The sequence below is a fragment of the Dicentrarchus labrax genome, unplaced genomic scaffold (genome assembly GCF_905237075.1).
Source record: "Dicentrarchus labrax unplaced genomic scaffold, dlabrax2021, whole genome shotgun sequence".
Classification (NCBI taxonomy): domain Eukaryota; kingdom Metazoa; phylum Chordata; class Actinopteri; family Moronidae; genus Dicentrarchus; species Dicentrarchus labrax.
Genome location: NW_026136707.1, coordinates 25029366 through 25055146, shown reverse-complemented (window position 1 = coordinate 25055146; position 25781 = coordinate 25029366). Strand labels below are relative to the sequence as shown.

Here is a 25781-nt window from a genome sequence, read left to right as displayed (position 1 = left end):
CTCAAAATGTCTATTGTCAAAGTAGTTGATGATTAATTTAACAGTTGACAACTGATCAATTAATTGAACACTTGTTACAGCTCTAATTGACACCCCGGTTCTAATGGAGGAGAAAATCCACAGTCCTCGTTCTGTGTGCAAAATTCCCATATTCCCAGTTTATCTGAAGTTGACCCAAGGCTTCAGCTGTCTGTTGGACAGATTGAAGTTGGTCTTTTTAGTGCAAATGTCTGTGTTACTTTCAATCAAATGCAGCTGCAACACTGTCAGGGGAACAAATGCAGAGGGAACTGTGACTTTGGATATGGAGATCCTCTTGATTTGACTTCTTGAGCCTCTCTTTTTTAATTAAACAGTTTACATCTTACATTTCAAAATACTGTATGTAATATGATAACACATTTGTCATGACCGCCCTGCGCCACTGGGTGTCACCGGATCCAACAAAACAAACATTCTGAGGCTTTCATTAGCACCTTTCTACTGTCTGTCTGTCTGTCTGTCTGTCTGTCTGTCTCACTCTGCTGTTACTTTGTTTTTTCCAGCTGTATCGATGAGTGGTTTGAAGTGAACAGATCGTGTCCGGAGCATCCATCAGATTAAAGCTCGGTTTGCACAGGTGAAGGGTTTCCTCATTGTCACTGTGGGGTTTCTCTCCTTTCTGGTTTTTGAACTCTCTGCTGGTTGATGACAGGTACTCTACAGTCACAGTGATGTACAAAATGAAATGTGGCTCCAGGGAGACTGCTGGACACTGTGACCACTGTGATCAGTTTAACCCCACCCACCTACCCAATAATGTAGTACCACGGTGTGCCAAATCTCATTTAAGCAATCTTCAGGGATACAGACTATTGTGTTTATGTTTGTCCATCCGCACTCAGTCTCAGACTGGACGGACTGCTCTCCACCTCACACCCTCTCCTCCAGCATCGACAGAGCTCAGAGCCACACAGGACACTATGGCTGCCAGGGCTCTTCTTCCTGTGTGGCCATTGGACAGCAAAATGTCAGCTGATTGTACGCCAGGACACTGGAGGAGGTGGACATGTTCCTGGAGAGGGGGGGGTCTTGACGACGTGTGTGGATTATCCCTCCCCCCCTTCTCCTTCAGCATCAGTGTCTACCAGTGCCTTGTTGTTGTGGCACCCAGCCACAGCAGGCCGGGACAGAGGAGTCCAGACTGTCAGCCGAGGCCAGCTGGACCGCCTGGACGGACACAGAGGACCATCTCACCACAACTGCCATTCTACCAGTCCAGGAGAACCGAGCCAGAGACAGGCAGAAACACCTGTGTGTTGTAGAACTGATGCTGCTGCGTAAATGGTGCCAACCAACTGTGAATATTCAAACACACACACACACACACACACACTCTCTCTCTCTCTCTCTCTCTCTCTCTCTCTCTCTCTCTCTCTCTCTCTCTCTCTCTCTCAATCATCAGTGCTTTTTAATCATGTACCATGAAGTAGAGGTCCTCAGGTGAGAAGGCTCTCTGACTCCTGCCACCATGCTCAGTTTCTTGTTCTAACAAGATGCATTTAATGTTACAATGTAACAACGTATAGAAGGTTCTCCTTATAACAGCAGCAGGAGAAATGTCCTTGTTTTTAATTCATTTTGCATAATCATAAGTGGCATGTTGTTATAACAAAGGTTCATTTTTAAAACAGAATATATACAAATATCTAATGATAATAAAATATCATTAATGGGATCTTATAATAAGAAACAACAAGGAAATGATTTTCTTTGTCCAGTTTGCTGTCAGTTTTGTTTTTTGTTACTGGACGGAAAAATGAGCTTCTGTTGTTTTCATAGCGTCTGCCAGAGGTATCCAACATCATAGCCCTCTGTTTACTGTTTAAAACCCAGGGTTTGAGAATGAATACCATATGACAGAACAAAATATTGCAATACAATATTTTCTTACACCCTTAATCTCCAATCAGGCACTTACCGGTGACTTTGCGGTTTAATCCCTTGCCACCATGGTACCCAAGACTTCTTCACTCTGAGTGCAAACTGTGGGTTAAACGCACAGTGATCCTCCACTGTAACATCAGTAGCAACAAGCAACATTTGTTCTACTAAATATCTATGGTTGTCATCGACAGAGCTACAGCAGACTGGTCTCAGGTCTTTGTGCTTTCCTTTATAAAGACTCAGCATTAAGTAAGGCTGGCCAGGACTGAGGGACACAAGGATAACGGGATCCATTTCTTGTGTTTTTATGGGGTCAGGTTTGTCTGAGGACCTCTACCATGGAGGTGTACAGTCTTTTTCAAAACTATCAGTTGATTTCACCGACAAGTTCATATTCTCTGCTTGATGATGAGTTTATCAGTGAATTCACCCAGTGTGGATCCCAAGCTCCTTTTTTTCCCACGACTCAGAACCCAGAGCTCGCCCCACCACCCTGAAGACTATTTTTATACTGGAAAAACAAACAAGCTGCTTCACTCTTTCCTTAATAGCAACTTAAAGAGCAATCTCTTCCCAGCTTTATGTAGAGGCTCGTAATGAGGGCACGATGGAAGCTTTCATTCCCCAATGTTTGTTCATGTGAGATGTGTCCATATGGCCTCCACTTTCTCTTGCTCTCGTCCCTCTGTGTCTTTAAAGCTACCTCCAGGTAGGAGCCGTGTTAGTGGAGGAAGGTAACGCAATATCAAGTGGAGAGAAAAAGTATCACAACCATTTTTATAATCCTCAAATTCTGAAAGTGCTTGAGGCATCAAATCATGTTTTGCACATACAGCATTACAAATCTGAACATCATGATGAATATTTTAGGATAGAATATACAGTATATATCAGTGGTATCAGAACGCCCTGACGCATGTGTGTGCAGGTTATTTTCCAAACTGTCAGCAGAGCAGTTGATTTTCCAGGTCAATGTCCTACTAGAACTAGATAAGAAGAATTAGTCAGCTGCTGAATCCCAAATTCATTTCTCCTTTCCTCCACTCCCTCCTGTCAGTGACTAACCTGGGCTGGGTTCAGTCTGAGCCATTACTCACACTGTACATGCAGCAGCAAACTCCATGCTACATGTGGAGAGTTACTAGGAGGGGGGTGAATCTTACATTTGATTTTATAAAAAAAGGCCCTCTATGGTGTTACTGATATTTTCTTTGGACCATCCCCTTTGACTGCAGTTGACCCTCCCTAAGTCCCGCCCCTTTTTGTTCATTGCTCCACTAACAGTTGCATGTCAAAACTTTAGCTAACTAACAATTGATGTAAATTTGAAGATAGTTGCTAGCCTTTTGTTAATATTTGCTAATATTTCTAAGTTACACACTTGAGTGTATTTATGGTGGGAGCTTTCAGATCTAACTAGCTAGCTGATTTGCTAGCTAGTTGACCGAGGTTCTGACTTGCTCAACTGTTATTGGAGCACGGAGCAAAAAAGGGGCGGGGTAGGGAAGGGTCAATACCACTGTCACACTGTGTCAGTGATATACGCCAACAGTCCCTCTCTAAATCAAAAGAAATATGTATTTTTAACTTATGTCATTCTCTGGTTAGGATAACGGTGAGGGTTCCTAATTGGAGGAAAAATTGAGTGAACTTTGGAGTTTTGGGATCCACCCGACACAGCCACGCAGAGATTAGCTGAGTCCTGTAATACACTGTCCCACCACTGAGTGGTGCTACAGAGTCATGTACCTCGTGTTGTTCTCAGCTTGTAGTCATAGAACATTTGGCTGATTGATGATCTCACAGGGCTCGAACTGTACCTCCAGCTCTCACTTTAATTCTGCAATCAATTATTATTTATCATCTTTGTCATAATCGTACAGATGATTTCTGAGAGCAGCTTAGACACTGACTAGTGATGTCTTTTCATTTCTGTGAATTTTAAAGGAAAAGTGCAACGGATCTGGCCTTAATAGATATGATGATGACATTCAGTTATCTGTCCTTGTGGTTGTTGATTGTTTTATTGTTTAACAGCTATCTGCTATAGCATAATGACTCATCCACCTACAGTAGCCAGAGAGAAAAGACGAAAACCTTTACATTTATGATAAAAGTGGAGATATACGGAGGGGAAAGGCCAGTGTCAAACTATAACCAGAGAGATGGAATTTTAGAAAAAGGTTCAGTTCTGTACTGTAACGAACCTGTGAAATGTATTTTGCAACTTCCATCCCAGCCGGTTGCGGCTTCCCCTATTTGCACATGCAGTGAGAAATCCCCTGTATAACGTGACCTGAAAGAAATGCAGGAGGAGGAGTATTGGCTCAGTGTGGGGACGGACAAACCGTTGCATGTCCAGACTCTGAATTGTACTGGGAGTGAGAGCCACTGAGGTTACAGTCCTGAGATAAGCCTTATGAGCTACTATAGAATCAGTCAAGCACTTTTTAGCATTTTCATAATTTATTTCTTGCCAGTTCTGAGCCCCAACAGACATTAGCTAATGAAATGTAACAGAGAATGTGTGTTGTTCAATATGTAACTGACAGAAAATCCTAACAAATATTCCTTTTCTGTAAAACTGTGTACAAAACAAATTAAGAGTGAAAATCTTTGAATACCAATCATTCTCTTGTACTTATTGCATTTTTTGTTATTGTGTTTGAAGCTAATCCAAATTTTTAAGTAAAAATTCTGCCGTCTAATCAGTCTGAAGAGTGTCCTATTCTGCTTCTTTTTCCAACACAAATCTGTCAAACATGGAGCTTAGTGAAATGAAAGTTTAGTCAACAAAGGGTAGTTTGTTCATCTAGACTGATGATGATTGTTGTGGTCTAATTACCCACAGCAGATAGGTGATTAAAAGGGGCACTTAAGGATTGAACTCAGTAGGGCTGTGTATCACAATGCAGCGGTTACAGTACAATTCAAAATATTGATACAATATTTTGACACCCCAACTACTCAGCTACTCGACTACTTTGAACATTTATGTAGTCTGCCTCTCTTAAGTTCCCTTGCTTTATGCAAGTATATTAATAAATGGCTTGAGTGCCCCTTTAAAACGTAGACGATCAGTGATCTTCTCCTGTGTGAGGAATGTCAGCTGTAGATCACATTAACCAGGGAGGAGTTCCCTTACATAGTTCATTGAGGAAGAATAATAGGCCTTTTTCATAGTTTAGAAATGCCACTGCTATTGTCCATGTGGCTCACAGTCATACTACAGACTGCTGGAACACTGGAACAGAGCCATCATTGGTTTTGAGTTTCCTGCTTTGACAAGTTAAAATTTGAGCTGTGAAAAAGGTGTATAGAGGGACAGAGATGAGGAGCAAAATGGGAAGTAATGAATACGGAAGTCTTTCTTGTTGAACTAAGCTCCATGTTTGTTCATGTACAGTCAGTGTCATCAGTCTTTTTACCCTTAATGGGAACCAACTGCCACAGGGTAGAGCTATCACACAAACAGTAACACCATGTGTAACAGTCAAATAATAAATAGTTATTACACATTCATACAAAACATGAACCTAAAGTCTATACTAAGGTTCATAAAGAAGGAAGTCATCAATTTGTTTTCTTCCTGTTCATCTGTGCTTCCACTTCCTCTTTTCCAGTCTTGTAAAACTGCCAAACATTTGTCAAAGTTTCAGGTAAACGTCCCCTACATGAAACATGACACACATGATGCAATGGATGTACAGTATTTCCATTAAAGCAGATGAACATGCAATACATATTTTACCCAACACACACGTTTCCCATGAGTGGCCAGTCAGTGGAACCGCAGCCTTTTCTCTGCCACAAACTCTTTCTGTTCCTCTTCAGAGAGCTGGTTTCCTTTCACACTGTAGGAACATGACCAGACACCATCAGACATCTCTTCACATTCCAAATGTTAAGCACTTGGGCTTTCCAGTGCTCCACATAATCTACACTATACCTTTGGTTCTGGAAGTTTTCCAACCAACCTCAATGTTACTTAACATAGAAACAGAGGCCCTTCCTGGACAGTGGTTATGGGTAATGCTTTATTTCTTATCTTTAGCATTCATGCACCGTTGGCAGAAGCAGGATTTTTTAAGAAAACTGAGAAGTTACTGAAATCTATGATAGATGATAGATGAATAAAAATATCTGTGATAATAGAACCATACAGAGGCCAGAACAGTGGTTAATGAATTCTACTGGATCCTCACCATATCTCTTTGAGTGCTGTGTTGTGAGCGAGGGCCTCAGCGAGGTGTTTGATCCCGTCCACAGTGAACTGGTTGTTGATTAACCTGCAGACAAATACAGAGCAGGTGAGTTTCAGACGATCAATGTCTGACCGCACAGGTCCATCCAAGGTGACATCATGTGTGTTTCCCTTACCAGAGGTGGCTTAAACCTGTGTTTGCTCGGACCAACTCAGCCAAGTGTGGAGCTGCATCATCAGTCATCTCATTCTGCACTAACCTGCAACAGCACAGACGGGTACTTGCATACAGAGTTGGACTGTTAGAACACAAAGATCCACTGGGCTCAAACTGAGTGACCTGCCTACCAGAATATCCTGAGGACACTGTTCTCTTTCAGGGCTTCTGCCAGGCACTTCCCACCTTTGGATGTGATGACATTGGCTGAGAGACTAGAACACAGAACCACAGAGATGACTCTACAAAATGAGTTCAAATCAGTAGGTGTTTATTGCGTTTGTAGTCAGCCGCCCTCTCACCTGAGGTTGGTAAGACTAGGGTGGTGCCTCAAAGCTTCTGCAAATGCGTCTGCTCCCTCATCGCCGATACCGTTCCCCCACATTCTGCAAGCAAAAACATCCAGACCGTCATCCAGGCTGCATCGGGAAGCATACAAACACAAAGAGGTCTTAGACCACTAAGTGGACCAACAGGACCTCCGAGAGAAAAAGTATTGTTCTAAGTTCAAGTTTCCAGAAATCGATTTTTAATTTAACATTTTTAAAAACTAATGAAAATGAAGTCAAACAACCCTCCTAACAGTGTTTTATTTGCCAGTGGTTTTTGGCTGGGGCTATAGCCAAACATGTGGACATATTCTAAGGTTTTATCAAATGTTGGTTAAACCATCACATTTTATCAGTGGTGGAAAGTAAATACATTTATTCAATTTTGTTTTTAAGAACATTTTTTAGTTATTTGTAGAGTATGTCCAATTTTGTGCTATTTTATACTTCAACTCCATTACATTTATTTAATTGCTTGAATTACTTTTAACATTTTGCATAGTGCAAACACCTGAAAAATGTCCGATTTGTCTTACAGTCTTATTTTTCTATGATTAGTGAAAAGAACCCACCATTGCGCAGACATTTTAATAGAAATCAGCTAGTTTTATGAATTTTCTAGAACAGTGATCCCTTATTCTGTCTTAAGATTCTCACATTCATTTCTGAAAAGTTGTTTTCTGTCAGAAACAGGCTGAAATAATCCAGAAAGACAGACTAAAACAGATTTAGCCACTTATTGACTTCACACAATAAATAAATTCAATAACAAATTCATATTTCTGCAGTGCAGAACACAATATGATCATCATATAAATAGTTGGTATCAGCTCCACCTTGACCAGCTGATAATATAATGCTGCTTACATGTTAATGCAGATGTTGTTAATATTGAATAATATGTTGAATATTTATCACACTGAAAAGGGTCACTGCATTATGAGTACTTTTTACGTTTGATTATTTCAAAAGTTCAAAGTTAAACTTTAAATGCAGGACTTGTAATGCTATTTGCACAGTGTTGCTACTCTACTGGGATGTGAATACTTCTTCCACCACTGCATTTTAATCATGATTTGGTTTTTTTCCCCAAGATAATGTTCTGTATGTTTTGTGCACTGCAGACATGGTGATGAAGCTATTTTTTTCTCCATCAACTGGCCTCTCCAGTTGATGTCACTGGCTTTTTCTTTCCATCTCACTGCTTTCGTGAGTACAGCGGAATAAGGATCATTTTACAGTCTTACCCCACATCAAATATGGAAGTGCTCTTCTGAATTGCGCTGGCCAAATACTTCCCACCAACAGAAGAGATCTTGTTTTTACCAATTCTGAGGACAAGATAATACGTCTCTTAAATTATTGGTGATAACACTGACATATTAAATATACAACTATTATAATGATCATAATATTCTAATTTTTACATTTTAAAGTTCGAAACATACTTGACAACCCGCAGCTTTGGGCATTCCTCGATTATCTGAGCAACTAGCTTGGCTCCAACATCTGTGATGTGATTGTTGTAAAGCCTGAGGGCAAAAACAGAAAATCTTTCACTCTCAGAAAAACATAAACATACTTTACTGAGCACTAATGTTATAAGGGGTTCGGTCCTGCTCTATTTGAAAAGTGTCCTGAGATAGCTTCTGTTATGAATTGGCGCTATACAAATAAAATTGAATCGAATTGAATTAATGCTACCTTTACTTGCTGGTGAATTTTTTTTTACTTCTACAGTTTGTATAAGCAAAAATTAAATCATATATCCAAAGAGGCCTGAATGTAGCTTTGAATAAATATGTGTGAACTACTTGTCACATTTCAGATATCTGACTCAGCAAGAGGTATTTCCCAAAGATTACAAAGTCCATCAAAGAAATACAGCGGCAGAACTTTGCTTTTTCTTCTTTTCTACTGCATCCTCTCACAACCCCTCAGATTTATCCTGTGACCATTTGGAGTGCCCCGTCCCCTAAATTGGGAACCACTGGAATAAACTTTATATAAAAAGTAGTTAAAACTACAGCTCCAATTCAAGCAGCTACAACAGTAAAATGCTGCTAACACATTGATGAATCAGTATTAATCTAATCATTGTATATATATTGTATGAAATATTTTGATTAATTTACTTGATATGATACTTGAATGCAGAACTTGTAACAAAGTGTTCTTGGATCGTTTCACTGGTACTTTTACTTGAGCAAACAATCTAAATACTTCTTTATCTTGAGAATGGGATGGAATGCAGACTATTTGGTCCCAATACACTGAAACAATTACTCACCCCAAGACCTCCACAACTTTGTGCTTACACAGCTCCTCTGCAAGAACCTCAATGCTGCTGTCAGACAGCTGATTTACACACAATCTGAAGACAAGAAGTGTAATTAGTGTTGGACAGTCAAGCTGAATACATTATAAAATTAGTCTGAATATTAGTAAAAGTTAAAACCATGTTTAGACTTACCTCACTACTGTCATCTTACAAAAGGAGGGCCTCAGCTGCTTCACCCCATAGTCACTGATGTTGTTGTTGTCCATGTCAAGCCCCAGGAGCTTCTGACGGTGCTGCAGTACAAAGTTCAGGGCAGTGCAGTCACCTGAGAACACGTTACAGTAACCCAGCTTGATTAATCCAGCAGTGATGCCTTTTGCCGTCATCTGAGCGATGTCTTTGCTCCCTGTCTCAAAGATGCACCTCAGCATCCACAGGAAGTTGGGTAAAACGTGGACTTTCTTGCCCTCCTCACCGTTGTAGCTGGGTAACCCATGGAGGTGGGACTTCACACTGGTGGAAAGGTAGGATTTTAGCAAGGCCCGTTTTTTCTTTAAAAAGACAGGAGATACCAGATGCTCTATCAGGCTGGCGTGAGCCTTGGACAGCAGTCCACTCAAGAACAGATTAGTGAACTGAAGGTGTTCATACGTGTCAAATGGCTTCTTTTCACTGGGCTTTGAGGCATTGATACAGAAGTCAAACGGCAGACAGGATGGTTGTCTTTTCCTGCTGCACTCTGTGAAGAACTTGAGGATGGAGTTGGCAGCATCCTGCTGATCCAACACAAGAGCGAATGCCGCCAGGAAAGACTGGAGGGTGATGTGGAGGAATTCAAAGGTAGCAGGGCCTCCACTGGTATCATACTCACTGACGGGTCGAAGAAAGCCCAGAGTCAGGTCCTCCTCTGTCAGCCCACACTCAGTGATCTCTTCCTGGCTGCAAATGAAGCTTCCTCTCTCCATACCCTGGAGTGCTAGTTTGGCAAATGCCGCGAGAGGCCTGAGCCCCCGTCTGAATGTCTCTGAGGCACACCGTGTGCTCTTCTTCAGCAGGGATGGTGCAGATGAGGCTGAGTGGCTGAGGAACACCTCGGACAGCAGGAGGAAGATGTCAGTGAGCGTGATGCAGGTTTCAGGTAGATAAAAACTATCATGCATGGTGTGCAGATGCCTAAAACTCTTCAATACAATCCAGCAGAACAGAGGGGTGGAGCACAGACCGCAGAGGTGGGGGCTGGCATCCAGCTGAACTGACACCAGCTCTCGGTGCTCCTGCTCCTTAAAGTGTAGATTGATGTAGGTCTTCAGATGAGCAGGGGAGAACCCCCGCAGAGCCACCTTCTTTCTGATCACCCTACTCTGGAGCTCGACCCCTGTCCGGGCCGTCAGCACCTTCTGGGAGCCCTTCAGTAGTTTCCCACATAGCAAGCTGATGAGCAGCTGGAGGGGATGTGTCTTGTCTTCTGGTGAGACCACTTCAGGTACATTGATCATGTCTAGATCCTCCTGGATCTCATCGTAGCCATCAAATGTAAAAACAACCTTCTCAGGGAAGCGCAGGATGTAATCAAACACCTCATTATCAGGATCATGATCTGGGTAGCAGTTGTACTTGAACAAAAGGTCTCTGAGGGAGATCTGTTCTGTGTCCTTGAAGATTCTGAACATCCTACAGCGGAACTTGAAGAAGAAGATGGCGTCTGTCTGTAGCCCTTTCTTGGACCAGAGGTTCTGGAGTTTCTGCAGTAGGATGGATTTTCCTACACCCGCATCCCCCATCACAAAGATGGTTTCACCTTCAGGGTTGAAGACCGCGTTGTCTCCTAGGAGCTGGTCCAGACTCTCCAAGAAGCCCAGACTTTCATTGCAGTCGTTCAACAGTTCCATCAGTGTGTCAGTGTATAGCTCCTCCAGACGGGTCTCCTCTCTCTGGCCGTATGACATGATGAAGCAGGTGTCCCGGCTCATCTCATGCCTCAACTTCTCACTATACCTGCTGACTTAAAGGAGGTAGTGTGTGGATAAGTGCAATGTACAGCACACACTTTTGTGCTATTATGACTAAGAGTTAGGTTAGGTCTAGTAATTCTGAATTTTCTATTTTAGGAGCAGACAAAGTTTATCCAATCCATAAATGGATGTGTTGTTTTTTTTGGTCCATTATATTTTATCCTTATATCTTTTATCTTTGCTGCAGACAATCAGGACAAAAAAGGTTAACAGTTACTGCTAATCATTGATCCTATCCTAGATAAGAGTTCTCCTTCACTGTCTAAGAAGAGCAAAGCACCACACATGTTGAGTAGAGATGTGGGGTTAACGAATATATGGAAGTTCAGAGGGAATACTTTTTTTTCTCCCACTGACACAAAATATATTCTAGAATAAATGTATTTTTAATAGCTAATTCCCTGATAGATAGTGTAGCTAATTGTATGATGAGAGTGATATCGCTCACAGCTCATACACTGAAAGAATTATTTATTAATACAAATCTCAATACTGAGAGGAAAGGCAGGTGGAGAATGAATACTACATTAATGCTAGATTCATCCTTTAATCCCTCCAGTATTTCAAAACCTTTAATCTAGATCACAATTATTCCGTTTTTTGTAATCCCTTTTTTGCTATAAAAGATAAAACGGATCATGTAGCTTTTGTCCTCGTTTTTCAAAGATTTTTCAGACAAGATTATTCTCATCCAGATAGCACAAGATCAGGATTACAGAATCTGTAATTGGATAGGCCTCCATCAATAGGTCAGAGTATCACATTTCATTAACACATGTGAACATGTTGTAAAGTGTAGATCATTTTGCATATTATTCATATTCACTTATCTGCATAAGCACACAATACAGATAAATTAGCTGGTAGCAGTTAGTTTCCAGAGTAAGTATGTTTGTTTTTATTGTTAAAATGTTTAGTTTTAGTTTAGCCTTCATTAGTTTCAGTGTTAGTTTTAGTTTTTTTTTATTATTATATAGGGTATATTTGTCAGGGGCAATATTTAAGTGGTTCGGAATAGGAATTACTATTACTACTATACACTTTGTGACAGCAGCTGACTCATGTAGACATCCCAGTCTAAATAAACATATGAACCAATGCCTTCTCATGCTTGTCGTGTTGACAGAATTTGACCAAATTGAATAAAACTAAAGACATTTCTTGTATATTTTTTATCTTATTCTTGTTAGTTTCAGTTAGTTTTCATTTTTTAAGTCTAGTTTTTATTTATTTTTCTATTTTTAGTTTAGTTTAAATGAACCATAATAACCTTGGTCTCTGCATCCATCTTGAATCATTGCTGGATCCACCTTTCCAGTGGGTATCATAACTATTATATATCCTAATCTCCAGTTCTGAAATACCCCAAAACAACATTTTTATCTGGATTCTGGGTAGGATTGGATTACCAAATCCTTATCCAATTTTTGTACATTAGGATCACATCTCCTGTTTTGAAATTTTGAGATTTAATCCTATCCGGGTACTATTACAAATTTTAAAATACTGGCCCTGGTCTCCAAGGAGAATAATATAAAGATCTTATAGATATCCTTGCCCCAATATTGCAAAAGGTTTGTCAGCAGATGTTTCCAAAGGGGTATATACCCCAACTTTTGATGAACCCTTAATTTCACTAATTCCTAAAACAGGTAGAGATGCAGCCTACCCCTTTAATTTTAAACCCATTAGCTTAATCCTTCTGGCCAAAATCTGCATAGGTATTACCAAGCATCATTCAACACGACCAAGTGGGATTTGTAAAAAATATATCCTTAACTGATAATATCAGACACTCCAATAACCTAACTTGATGCTGAGAAAAACCTTTGATAAAGTGGAATGGAATAAAGGTGGAATAGAGAACATGAGCTATTGCTTTATGTGGATGATATCCTAGTAGTGATATCTGACCCTGTGATGTCCCTACCACATTTGATGGACATCATCCAATCATTTTCAGAACTATCAGGTTATACTATTAATTGGATAAAACCTGAAGGACTGCCCCTTCATGATAAAAAACTGGGTCCACAAGGGAATGAAATACCTTTGTCAGGACACAGGGGGAACAGCAATGATACGTTTATACCCACTACAAAAGATTAAAATAAACTAAAATTGGAAAAATTATAATGGCTCCCCAATTTAACTATATTAGTATGAGGCTCACTATCAAAATACCATTTTAGCAATTTGATGACATAATAAAACACTTTCTGTGGAGAGGGGAAAGGCCAAAGATTAAACTGAGTAAGTTCAATTCAATTCAATACATTCAATTTGTATAGCACCAAATCATAACAGAAGTTATCATATAAGTATAAGAGAAGTTTTTCTTATACTCCTTACAATCAAAAAGGCCCCCTGTGAGGGCCCCCCGTGAAGCTTTGGTGACCCCTTGTGGGGGTTCAGACTAAGGCTTGCTCAACTGTTATTGGAGCAAAAAGGGGCGGGATTTAGGAAGGGTCAATTAGCATGACCCCCACCTGTTTGAGCATCAAAGTGCTAGTTATACATGTATATAATATATATATATATATATATATATATATATATATGTGTGTGTTTAATAACTTTTATTTTAATATTTGAAGTAAATTAAAAAGCTTCTGTACCTCTACTTAAGCGTGAATGTAGTAGGACTTAATGTGGTATTTTTACATTTCTACCCAACTCTATACTTGTACACTGATTTTAAGTGGGGGGGACAGGGTAGTAGAAACACCCCTCTGTATGATGTGATACAACCTACCTTACAGCTAATAAACTGGTACCTGAGGCTACATTCATACTGCAAGTCTTAGCACTCAATTCTGATTAGTCGCTCAGATCAGATTTTTTGTTTGGCTGCTACATTATTTTAAAAATGTGGCCCATATCAGAATCCAGCGTGAGTCACGGTCCTGAAGTGACCTGTACGACAAAGTCTAGACTGACATAAAAGTCACATGAATTCTGATAAGACAATAAGTCACAGTTCACACTGAGGTCACACTGCAAAGAATCAGACCTGTATCTGATTTGGACCACATGGGAAAGTGGCCCGAAGCACAATTGAAAAGATCAGATTCCATGTGATTTGTTCTGTTCACACTGTCGTGAAAAAAAAATCTAATCTAAACAAATCACAACAGAAATCAGCATGAAATCACAGGGAACCTGATCTGTTCAGTTTCCACTTTCATATGTCATATCACAACTCATGTGACTTTTGTGTCACTATAGACTGATATTCGTCATCTGGGTCACTCGAGGACCAGGACCTGTCCACACTGGAATCTGATATGGGCAACATTTAAAAGGTAAATCAGAACTGAGAGCTTAGACTTGCAGTGTGAGCGTAGCCTAAGTGTATTTTCCACTGGGTTTGCAACAATTCAATCACTATGTTCATTCCAAGACATTGTCAGCAAACCACAAACTGCCTCATTTGTAATCAGTTATGACTGATGGAGTTTTAGCTTTAAGAGTCTTTAAACTGGCTTAATTCTTCCTACCAGGCTCTCATCTGCACATTATAAATACGGACACAAACACCCTCACATGACACGTGTCACAGAGCAGCATTAGAGATTATAAAACTTACTGGGATCTGTGTTGACCACTTCCATCACTGCTACGTCATTGCTTGGGTTGTAGTTGATCTCTTTCAGCCATGGCTGGAGGTCTATGTATGCATCACATACTTTATATATGATGTAAATAAAGTATTCACAGGCCTCCTCCCCTTTGCACTGGACCAGGTCCAAGATTTTGCGCACCTAGAAAATAATCACAGGGAAGGCAGTCTGTGTTATAATAACTTCACAAACTATCTATTTGGGATTTTTAACCAGTTCATATTTTACAGAGATAATGACAATGTATTTTAGACTTTTTTACATGAATGAATATGAAACTGTTGGAAATGGACATTTAAATCAATCTAAAATAAAGATTATAACAGCTACAGCATCCATTCTTTTTGCTGTGGAAAGCTAAGGCTTCTGTCTTTAACATCATCGCGTTGTGCGCTCTGGGAGATGGGCAGGTGGAGAAGAGCAAAGGAGATGGATAGCTAAAAAATTAAAGTAGAAATGAGCATATCTCAAAAAATGTACATAGTTCAAATAACTTCTGAAGGCGAGTCCAGAAATCTTTTGTTCATGTTTCTACATTTAGATTTAGATTAATACTTTGAATCATTCTGTTTCAGATTTAGATTAATACTTTGAATCATTCTGTTTCTTGTTTATCTTTTATATAATCTAAATCATTTTTGCAGTTTTCATATTTATGACTCAGTTTCAATACTTAAATTTCTATGGTTCATTGACTTATACAACCTTTTAGCTTAGGTTGTACAGATTTTAGGAATATAATTAATTTCAAGATAGTTACAGAAATGACATCACAATAAGTAAAAATACCAATATAGGTACTGGAGGAGTACAAAGGGTTAAAGATCCCCTCCAGACATGTATTATACATTAAACATAAATACAAATAGTCTGCTTGTCTCACAGATCCTGCTGGTAGGCCCCGCCCCTTATCATCAGATGTTCAATGAGCACAGAGAAACTTTCCACTTTCAGCAGATGAATGTGAAACTATCCTTCTGGAGTCAAACTCTGCACAGACAGCATTTCTTTCTTTGGTTGTCTGACCTGATCTGTCTTGGTGGCTGTCTGCTGCACAATCTCAACATCTTCCTCACAGACGAAGCCACAGGCCGACAGGTTGTCCAGGATGCACTGAATGCTCCTCAGCCTGGACACCAGCACTTCTCTGTGGTAGGTGAGGACATCACCGTAGGACATGTTGGCTTCCTCTATCTGACCCATATTCACCGCAGAACAGTCACCTCTGTGGGATAACAGATGGCAGGACAGATGCAAGATCATAAGTTTGGAAATTCTACACTGTAATGCAGTGACTTATTTCAATTTTTAAAAAAATGCGGATTACTTAAAAAAATGAAGTATTACACACTCATTTTTGTAAGTTAAAAAACATCCTTCATCAAGTACTTTTTACTTTAACTTTACAGTACAAATAAAAATGACAAAAAGGAGCTTCACTTACAATAACTGAAGATACTAATTTCTGATTTAATCAGTTTCAATATTTTTTGAGTAAAATGAATTTATGTGGTATCACAGTGTAGAGAAACATTTAAATAAACTGTTTCATTAATTATTTAATGCTTCCTATTTTGTTAACATGACACAGCTCAGTGATGAAGAACCGGCTAGTATCGGTATTATACAGACTGACAGCGACACTCCCTCGCTCCAGTTAACGTAGTTAATGTTTGACCTTTTCTACCAATTCATCTCTGGACCATTAGCTGAAAGGAAACATGGTGAACCAAAAGTTCCAAACACCGACCAGCTGTGTTCATCTGGCGCAGATACAAGCTAACCGTTACTCCACAACAAACTTAACGACACATTCAACCTACCATAGTGTTGCGTCCAGTGCACTTTGAGATAAAAAGCGAGTTCTGAGCGGAGCTAACTACTGGTAAATGCCACGGGAGGCCATTAGGTGACTTTGTGTACGGTACATCCACCGTGTGCCCGCCGTCCAGCAGTCTCTGCGGTAGGAAGTGAAAGTACCGAGGAGCAGTGCGTCATTTCTGCTCAACTCTTTCACAACCTGCACGCGCTCCATTCACTTCCCCGCGCCAATGTGGGAATTCAAACTACACCAAGTATTTCTTTCTTTTTTTAATTTGAATGCACAGTAAGATTATACATTATCATCATTACTACATGATATCACCATGTCATTGGTAACACCTGTGATTACCCTACTATTTCATGTCAAAATGGCTGCTGTGAAAAAGGTCTTTTATAGGCTTTGAGATGTGGTTGAAGAACAGAAGGAAAGCTGTTTAAAGGTTGTTATCATGGACTGCACAGTGATGACAGGCTTATTCAAGAGTGTGTCAGATACAGCAGAATCAACACATCATCATTCAAATACAGTGATTCATTATACGTTAATAAGATCAACCTCATAATGATATGAGAATAGTGTATTGACTGTACGTTTTACAACTAAATAATGTTCAAAAGTAACTGTTTTCATTGTGTTCACACTGTACACTGTACATTCAGGTTGTAAACATTGTTACATGTCAGGTTGTAGATGGATCCAAATAGAGAAACGCTATCATCGCATGCTTTAACATACATACCTGCATTATTCAAAACACACAATGCTACAAGCAGAGTATAACAATGGACTAAATATGTCAGCGATCCTCAGGACTGTTCCCCACAGATGAGCCATTATTTCCTGGTAAAGATAATATGATAAAATGATAAAGCAGTCAGCCTTTTAAAGACACTTTCTGGCACATCAAAAAATTAATTCTGACTAAATGTATTTGCTATGCTGTGCATACTTTGATTCTCACACTACTTAGTCCAAACTGTAAATCTGGCCACATGTGTTTTCTGTCCATGTTGGATATTCAAATGGCCACATATGTCCTGTTTTTGTGCTTTAACAACCAGGCGGCAACTTGGCTTCCCTGCGTAAAAATGTTGGTGCGCACAGGATTATCAGTGGCTGTTTTTACACACAAGACACATCACCTAAACACGACCCATTCAGTTTAAATGAGGAGCAGCACCAATACACAGAGAAGTGTTTATACTATCTACTATTAGTTTACTCTATTATTAACCCAAATTATTGATTTCTACCTTAATTACATCTACTGGCCTAATGTGTAAACTGTAACTGTATACATTGTATCCAGATAAAGCACTTTCACTTTTCAGTGAAACTGCCTGGGCCCAATTTCTTTTTATTTAATGGGTCTTACTCTTTACTTTGGCAACAGGTTCTAGGAGTGTCCACATGGTGGCAGTACTAGGTAGTGGGACAGATTTTATCATTATGTCAGTGGTATGTGGAAGAATATGAAGCTGCTATGTATTGTAACTTAATTTAATTTAATTTAACTTCCATTCATCATCCAGCATTGCAAGTTGCTGCCCATATCCTCTAAGTCTCTACAGACCATTAATATTTAACACACTTTATTTAGTAAAAACACTTGTTTATTGGGATGAAATGTACATAAAGCATAAATAGGTCAATCTCACAGGTGGTGAATGTTTTAAGGAAAACATTAACAAATTATCATCACTGACATTACTATTATTGTGCACAGAACAAAAAGTCAACATCACAACACACACAGAGTCAAACACAAACAGAACATATCTTGAATTCAACATACACACACTGTACACACGCAAACAACAACAATAACATTGCATTATCATTTCATTGAAGAAGAAAAAAAAAGGAAATTTCATCTTCATCACTGAACACAGAGAAGCTGTTCAGTGCAGACATAGTGTAATGTGTAAACTGAGTGGGTTCAATATCGTGTAGGAAACTGAAAATATGCCTTCACTGCACTGCTTTAACAAACCTGTCTTAACACTGAAGTGATGGTTTTGTGTGGGACACTATGGACAGCTTTGTAGTGCAATTCAAGATTTCATTTTTTATTGATATTGTTTTCTAGAAAATCTAGTTTTTATGTAGGCTGCTATACAAAATCAACTCACTTCTTGGTTATCAAGCTGGTTAACCAATGTGTAATACTGCCAGCAAATGTTGAACAGCTGATTTGTCAGAAATGTGCACCAACCTAAAAGACACTGTCATAGGGATGCACTGTCAGACTGTAATGGTCTTATAAAGTACAGATTAGTATCAGCAAGTACCCAAATGTAAGTAATTGTATTTGGTCTGAAAAAAGTGGTCAAATCAGTCATTATTTCCTCTTAAAGCCCTGTCTTGAGATGTCTTCATCAATATATAGTTAAAATGTCAGTTTAATAAAAACCATGATCAGATACCTCAAAATATAAAATCTGGAGCCAGATAATATTCCAGCATAGGATTACTGCTCCACTGAACTTGACAGGGACTTGGAGGCACAGAGTAAATACAGGTAGAATACAGAGGACACGGTTAAAGGGAGGGTGGTGTATTAATAGGGGTCTATTAGCAAAGGTTTATCCCCAGGCCCCCTTACAGGTTGATCTGGCCATACTGCTGAGAGAAGAGTTTTGCTAAGTAATGAGATAATTCAAAGGAAAGATGAGAAATCTTAGATTGTAGATGACAGTTAATGGTGTCTGATATTTACACATTATGACGCAAAATTACTGGGATAGATTAGAGTTTTTTGCTTATGAAAACTGCATACTAAAATGAGACAAATGAAGCACTGTGTTTAAAATGGCAAAATAATACTGTATGTAGGTCCTGTTGTTCTTGATCTGGAGGTTTCTTTGCGTGCCGACCACGAAACAGTAACACAGAGCAGAGGAACTGTTCCCACTGCTCAACAGAATAAGTGGACAGTACCACAGCTACTAGCTCAGTGGTGTCAAAGCTGTATCTCAACAGATGCATGGAATGAATGAGATGAAACCGAAGGGCCACAACATGGATGCTGCAGAGCATCCAGCCAGAGCTAAAGCTGGTGTAAGTCAGTGTAATAGAGATGATCGCATCTCTTCCTTGTACCACATACATCCACGGTTGAAAAAGGTCAGTAACATAATGTTAACAGGGACAGCAGGGATCAGATCTCACTCTCGTAGGTGTGCATGTAGGTCTTGAGCGAGAGGATTTCAGCATAGCTCCGGGTGGTTCTCCGGTACAGGTCCAAGCCTGTCAGGATCTCCACGTCTCTGACCCGCGCTGTGTGCATCTTCATCAGGTCCTCCACCCAGCGAGACTCCTCCTCTGAGCTCTGCAGGGAGGCAGTGAGGAACACAGGAGCATTAGCATTAGCAAACAACAATTTGTAGTTTTAGGGGGCGTTACACAATGGAACTCCTTCTTGGCGACCATCCCGGCTGATATACACAGTGACTATGTGTAACATCACAGAGTTATTTCGCAGTGAGGTTACCAGGTTTTTGTGTCCCGTACAGAAACATGTACCAAAACCTGTGCTCACTGATTGTATCTGCCAACCCTGAGAGGAAGATGCTGCACAGAAGTGCTGGGCTGATGCATAAACTGTTGATTGTCAAGAAAAAGTTTCAATACATAACTAAACTCAAGATACAGTATGTAAAAAAAGACAGGTGTTTGTAGGTATGTTTTTTTCACTTTGAAGAGAGCCTGCCTACTGTAGCTGTTCCTCCCTTTCGTGTCTGCTCTATGCTAAGCTAGGCTAACTGCAACCTGACACAGACATGAGACTGATATCAATCTTCTCATCCTACTCTCAGAAAGAAAGCTAATAAGCACATTTCTCAAAATGTTGCACTGTTCCTGTGTTCCATGTACAAACACATTCCGTTCCATTATAATTTTGCCCCATTATCTTTTGAGGCTTTGCCTTGTGTACATTTAATGGTTCAAATCATTTTCTTTTACAATCAAATCTCCTGGCCATCAGTCACCTGCATATTAAGTAGGGGTGCAGAAACTGTTGGTAAAATAGTTCAATTGTGACGACACATTGAAAGATGTGATGTTCCTTACTCTGCAGGTCTCGTCGTTGCTGGGTCTGTGAGGCAGGATGAATGCAGCACTGCTGAGTGGGCCGCTGCAGGAGTCTGCAGCCTGTGTGAAGTCTAAGCAGCTGGTCAGGACCACAAAGTAGTGTGTGGGGATGGGTATCGTCCCACTTACATACCTGCAAGAAAGGTCAAACAGAAGACTCAAGTTTTATCTTTGATTTGTAACATTGTCTTTATAAACAATGCTACAGTGAAGTACACTGAATATTCTTACTCTTTTATTTTTTCTGCTGAGTCCCTGACACCATCATAGTCGTAGTCAAATATGGGTCCGATGAGTACGTTCACCCCGTTTCTCTCAGTGGCATATTTCTTCACAAGTGCTCTCTGGAAGTAACCCCATATTCCTGAGAGAGAGGGACCAAAGACAAAAACAGAGAGGGAAGTGAGAATGAAGCAGGGAAGATGGGCTGACAGCAGATACAGAAAAGCAGTGAAATGTATCAGTGGATCCATCAGCATGGATTTGGTTTGATTTTTGTGCCCTTGGAGAAAGTTCTCATCATGGTTGACTTACTCTTGAATGCAGGATACATGGGAACAGTGTTGGTGATGAGAACAGCATCATATTTTCTGTCTATGGTTGAGGACAATTCTGTCAAGAAATAAATAAGAAACATGATTAAAATGTATTAATATTAAAATTATGTATGAAATGTTACTACATCTGATTGAAATGATGGTCAAAACTATGACAAAAAGACCCTAGAATCCATTAATGCAGTTTTTATTTTTCTTAACCCGGATAGCTCTCCTGGTAGAGCTGACACCCCATGTACCATAGCCGAGTCCTTACTGCAGCGGCCCAGGGTTGGATCGACCTGTGGCCCTTTGCTGCGTGTCATCCCCTCCCAATCGAAGCCCCAAAAAATACTTAAATTTTTTTTTTTTTTGATGTATTAATGACAAAAGTCTGTCACAATAATCAGAGCCAAAATTGTGAATTTGTCTGACCAATAGTCCAAGACTTCAAGTCCAAGGCACAAATATTTAATTTCAAATGATGAGTATTGTGTTTAAAGGCTATATAGTCAGTAGCAAAGAGCTTTACATTGTAAGCTTACATTGTAGCCATAGCAACCCTTCTTACAAATATTCTTCTTTCAACCAAACCAGTATTGGTGATAGTTGGAAAGACTAACAAAGTAGTTAGTTATTAGTTAGTTTTATTTTATTTGAATTTTGTATACATAACCTTTAAGCTGTGGTGGTTACTTACGTGGCGGGTAGAGGAAGGCGTAGGAGATGTGTCTGTCTGCTCTGTAGTTAGTACAAGACTGACTGTAGGCTGGAGGGACTCTAGTATCAGGTCTCACACAGTTGGACAGGGCTTCAGGCAGAGGGGACACTTCTACCTGGAGGACCACACACATACAGAAGACATAAGTCAACTGACACCTAGTTTCAACTATTGGTTGTTTTCTGTTGTTCAACAGATCAGAGAAATTGTAGGTGATGGTAGCTGAGAAAGACGGTGTATAAGGGAAGCAGTTCTACTCTACTTTTGCCAGCAGGGGGGATCAGATGTCACAGAGGACAGAGAGCAGGTGAGACACTACCTGATCTAATGCATTCGTAGCTTCTAGCCACACCTACTGCTCTAAGGATATAATCTTGTCTTAAAACCTAACTGATAACCCTTTTCGTCTTCCAAACAAGTCACAAAAGAATGCTGAATCAGATAGCAAATTTTAGAAACATGAATAATGTTACCTTTAATAGATTGGTATCTGACACACACAGGCTTCAACAGGTTCAAATTTAAAACCTTTTCAAGCCCATTATGAATGCAATGTAAATTTCAAAAAACTATTTTTACTGGCAACATAAAGTACAGAGGATCTGAAAGAAAATCGGTGTTGGTTCCATGTTCGTTTCATTTCGTAATTGTTGCAGCATGATCAATACAGATTTTCCCAAAAATACATTTAAAAGGAAGACTGAAAAGTGCAACGTTACCCACGAAACTTCATTAATCCAATAATTTTAAAGTCTAAAATTCAGATGATTGGATTTTAGACTTTTTAAGACCCCTGTGGACACCCTGCTCACTGACATGTTAACTGCACCTTGAGACCCCTTGCCCAATTGCTATTAGTTTATTAGGATATGTCAGTAATATATATACATACATGCTTTTAACGGTAGTCATATCTTTTTAAAAATCTTCTAGCCATGGAAATACAAATGTGCAAAAGGTAATATTATTTTTTTTAGGCTGTTTCTGGCTCATATGTTCTTCATAATAATCACATCACAGACTGAAACTTTACAACTGGCATGCTGTTCTCTGAATGAGGTACCTTTGTTGAGTCTTTGCTGACAGTTTAAGCCACAGAAAATGTTCACAATAATGTCAATGGAGATGAGCGGTACCTGTCTGCTGACGGTGTACGACGTCCAGAGAGGCATGGAGAGAGCCTCGCTGTAGCCGCTGATGTAGTCACTGTGGTGGAGGATGAAGTATTTGGTACGGAAGAGTACAGCAGGTCGACCGTGCGGCAGATTCCTGCTGTCTGGGAGAGGAGGAGCACAGGGGGGGGGACAGCAGTTGTATTTTACAACTTTAACATGTAAAGTTTATATGTACCAAATTATCCTTAAAAATGGCTGTGTATTGGCAAGAATCTTGCGATACAATACGTATCACAATACAGGGGTTACAGTTGAAAATCTTGCAATACTGTAGGCAAGGCGATATGTTGTGATTTCTTTTTTTTAATCTAATTTTAGGAAGTAGTAACTGCCATAGAATTAAAAAAAGCTTACTTTTGTATTCAACCACAACAGCATGATTTGTATTTTGTCACAGTTGCTATAACATCCAACATCATAGCCCTCAAGTTGATTTTTGAGAATTGAGACAATATCACGAAACAAAATATATATACGATACGATATTTGTATTTATTTAAACCTTGTAAACCTACTAAACAGACATTATACATAGAGTGAATGTTTAGCTTGAGTAAGTATGCATTGCTCTTAAAGCTGATTTACAAAGGTACTGTGAGCTCATTTGAATTTCATAAGAATTCTTATGGTGTTATAATTATAAGTTTCTGCATTCTCCGAGGATGACATTCTGTATAAAAGACAGGTCATGTTCAGTAGCATCATGAAAGACTGACCATCAATAGCTTGCCTCAGTCGCTGGTTTAGCTCCTCCACTTTGTTCTGTAAGAGACAGAGCCAGAGTGACTCCAGGTTATAGCCTCGTACAAGGGTCACTTTCAAACCTCTCTGGCCCCTACTTTTTACACGCAACTGCAAAAAGATCGGAGATTGAAACAATCTCTTGCCAGAGATTTACATGGGAATCACAAACACAGTATAGATGAAGTGACACACTGCAGAGAAGGGCTGGCTCCAACTCACTTCCAATCCAAGCAATTCAGTAAGTAGATCACAAAAAATAGTCTGGACTGAGAGGGTTGTCGAAGGTTGACGGTAAACCACGACGCAAAGACTTTGCGTTAGAAAATGAACTACAGATTGTGTTGAAATGAACTGACTGATTTGAAGGTGAATTGATTCCAGCTCTGCAGCGGAAAGCAAAGAGGCAACAAGGTTATTTCAGTCTTTAAGGAAGCTGAATAGACAAAGCAACAAAGCAATCAGGTAATGAGATACATGTTTACAACAGACTCATTCACACACTCACAGACACGCACAAACGATCAATTAATCATGGATGGTAGGTCCATGCAGATGATTCTATTCACAGGTTTATAAAAACACAACATCTGTATTGAAAAGCCCTTCAGTCACAAGCTGTGCCACGTTTGGGACGTCTGATGGATGTGCTGCTGTTAAAGGCAATCTGCCAGAGCTACTACAGACACACTCTGCTCTACAGATGAGATGAGACCAACTAATTCCAGCATGTGAAAACATCAGTTTGATCCATTAATGGTAAGTGAATGCTGCTGGGAACAAAGGGAAGCTGCAGGCTGACAGTGGTCCGGAGTCATATCATATATCTGCCTCTTTACCCTCATGTGTGCTACAGCCGATTCCTCTCTTTGTGTTCTGACTGAGGGGCTTGAAATACACAGCACTAAACATTAATAGGTATATTAATAGGTTGGTTTCTTATACATAACAAACATCTGATGAGAGGATCTGCAATGAAAATGTTTTGATTGGCATTATTAAGATTCCTTGTGCCAATTCTATAGAATAGAAAAACATCCAGTCAAGACATTCTCGCCATAAAGTGGAAATAAGCGCTAGTACAACAGACACAATCTCAGGGAAATTTCAAATATCTTGACCACATGAGGAGCATTTGAATTATTTTCCTTTCTCATTTGAACTGAAAATGTCTTTCTATTCTTTAGTTACATTAAAAAGCTTAAAAAGTCAACAGATCAGATGAGCAATAAGATAAATCAAATGATTCTCATGTTTCATCTTTCTCATCTCAATCCAAAATCTTTGGACTGAATGGAGAGATGACTTTCTTGTTAAGGTGGGTAGTTCCTTATAGCTCCCTCATATCTGTAATGTGAAAGTCTTACAAAAGACCAGTTTTGTAATTCAGGGGCCACAGATGGAAATTAGCTATTAGCAATGTCTAGTGTAGTTAACTTATTGGGCATCGTCCCTTTTAAATAAGCACTAAAGTAAAATACAAACATAAATATCAAGCTGTGGTTCTTTTCAGGAGATGTTAAGTAGTCTGAAGGTGAAACACAGTCAAGAGAATGAGAGTGTTTGGCCTCTGGCCAGCGACGCAGTGTTGATCTTAGAAAGGGTCTAATTTGGCCTGGGGGAATCAATTAAGTGTCATATAATTCTTATTTGACTGTAGTTACAGAAGAGGGAGCTGTACCATAAGGTGCAACCCTGGAGGTCATGATATACAGGAAACTGTTTGAGAACATGCTGACTGGCAGTTTTACCAACATTTACTGTATGTCAACGGTATATACACTGTAAGGAACCACACCTTATCACAGCAAAACTGCCTTGTTTCATGGACTCAAAAAGTTGTCCATGCATGTTTATCATTACATCAAAGTAATACATGATTATTTCTGGAGATTGGCTTGTTAATGAGCTTACCTAAAAGTGATGCCAACATACAATAGATACCAAAAGTATCAGTGTATCACCATTAGCTCCAGTGCTCCATGCCAGCAATTTATATTACACCATGTTTAGGGACATTGTAAGGGGGCAGACTTTTTAGTAATTGAAATTGGCCTTCATGATACAAGGTGCTAATTAGTTTTTCAATTACCTGA

The 25781-nt window shown here is 39.6% G+C and overlaps 3 protein-coding genes across 7 annotated transcripts in view; 1 reads left to right on the top strand and 2 right to left on the bottom strand.

Moving 5' to 3' along the window:
• znrf2b (zinc and ring finger 2b) overlaps positions 1-4644 on the top strand; it is a 37067-nt gene extending 32423 nt beyond the window's left edge. For both annotated transcript variants that reach the window (XM_051407368.1, XM_051407367.1), the window contains one exon: positions 546-4644. In XM_051407368.1, coding sequence (XP_051263328.1) covers positions 546-603 — 58 coding nt within the window. In that variant the 3' untranslated portion in view covers positions 604-4644. The remainder of the gene's footprint in view (positions 1-545) is intronic.
• Positions 4374-16562, bottom strand: nod1 (nucleotide-binding oligomerization domain containing 1). Of its 3 annotated transcripts, none has more exons than XM_051407261.1 (12): positions 16416-16562; positions 15619-15817; positions 14559-14733; positions 9150-10959; positions 8967-9050; positions 8125-8208; positions 7924-8007; positions 6650-6766; positions 6479-6562; positions 6307-6390; positions 6132-6215; positions 4374-5780 (listed from the first exon to the last, which is right to left on the bottom strand). In XM_051407261.1, the coding sequence occupies exons 2-12, from the start codon at positions 15793-15795 to the stop codon at positions 5708-5710; spliced, it is 2856 nt and encodes a 951-aa protein (XP_051263221.1). In that variant the 5' UTR covers positions 15796-15817; positions 16416-16562; the 3' UTR covers positions 4374-5707. The 3 variants fall into 3 exon arrangements, with proteins under 3 accessions (XP_051263221.1, XP_051263222.1, XP_051263223.1); XM_051407262.1 differs by having other exon boundaries at positions 6650-6733; XM_051407263.1 differs by lacking the exons at positions 15619-15817; positions 16416-16562 and having other exon boundaries at positions 9150-10955; positions 14559-14687.
• A 1446-nt stretch (positions 16563-18008) lies between these two features.
• The window catches only part of enpp2 (ectonucleotide pyrophosphatase/phosphodiesterase 2), a 29932-nt gene continuing 22159 nt past the window's right edge, over positions 18009-25781 (bottom strand). Inside the window, exons 19-25 of one of the 2 annotated variants that reach the window (XM_051407443.1) lie at positions 23661-23796; positions 22906-23045; positions 21749-21884; positions 21047-21124; positions 20744-20876; positions 20492-20645; positions 18009-19748 (exon numbers count right to left, since the gene is read on the bottom strand). In XM_051407443.1, the coding sequence (XP_051263403.1) occupies positions 19578-19748; positions 20492-20645; positions 20744-20876; positions 21047-21124; positions 21749-21884; positions 22906-23045; positions 23661-23796 (948 nt within the window). In that variant the 3' untranslated portion in view covers positions 18009-19577. The remainder of the gene's footprint in view (positions 19749-20491; positions 20646-20743; positions 20877-21046; positions 21125-21748; positions 21885-22905; positions 23046-23660; positions 23797-25781) is intronic. The other variant, XM_051407445.1, reaches the window with a different exon arrangement.

Excerpts from the sequence above, each read along its gene's own strand:
- nod1 (XM_051407261.1), bottom strand. The coding sequence starts at position 15,795 with ATGGGTCAGATAGAGGAAGCCAACATGTCCTACGGTGATGTCCTCACC. Across the intron at positions 6,767-7,923 it reads ACTTCCATATTTGATGTGGG|CCTGGATGACGGTCTGGATG; the intron begins GTAAGACTGTAA and ends TTCCCGATGCAG. Across the intron at positions 6,563-6,649 it reads CCTAGTCTTACCAACCTCAG|TCTCTCAGCCAATGTCATCA; the intron begins GTGAGAGGGCGG and ends TCTGTGTTCTAG.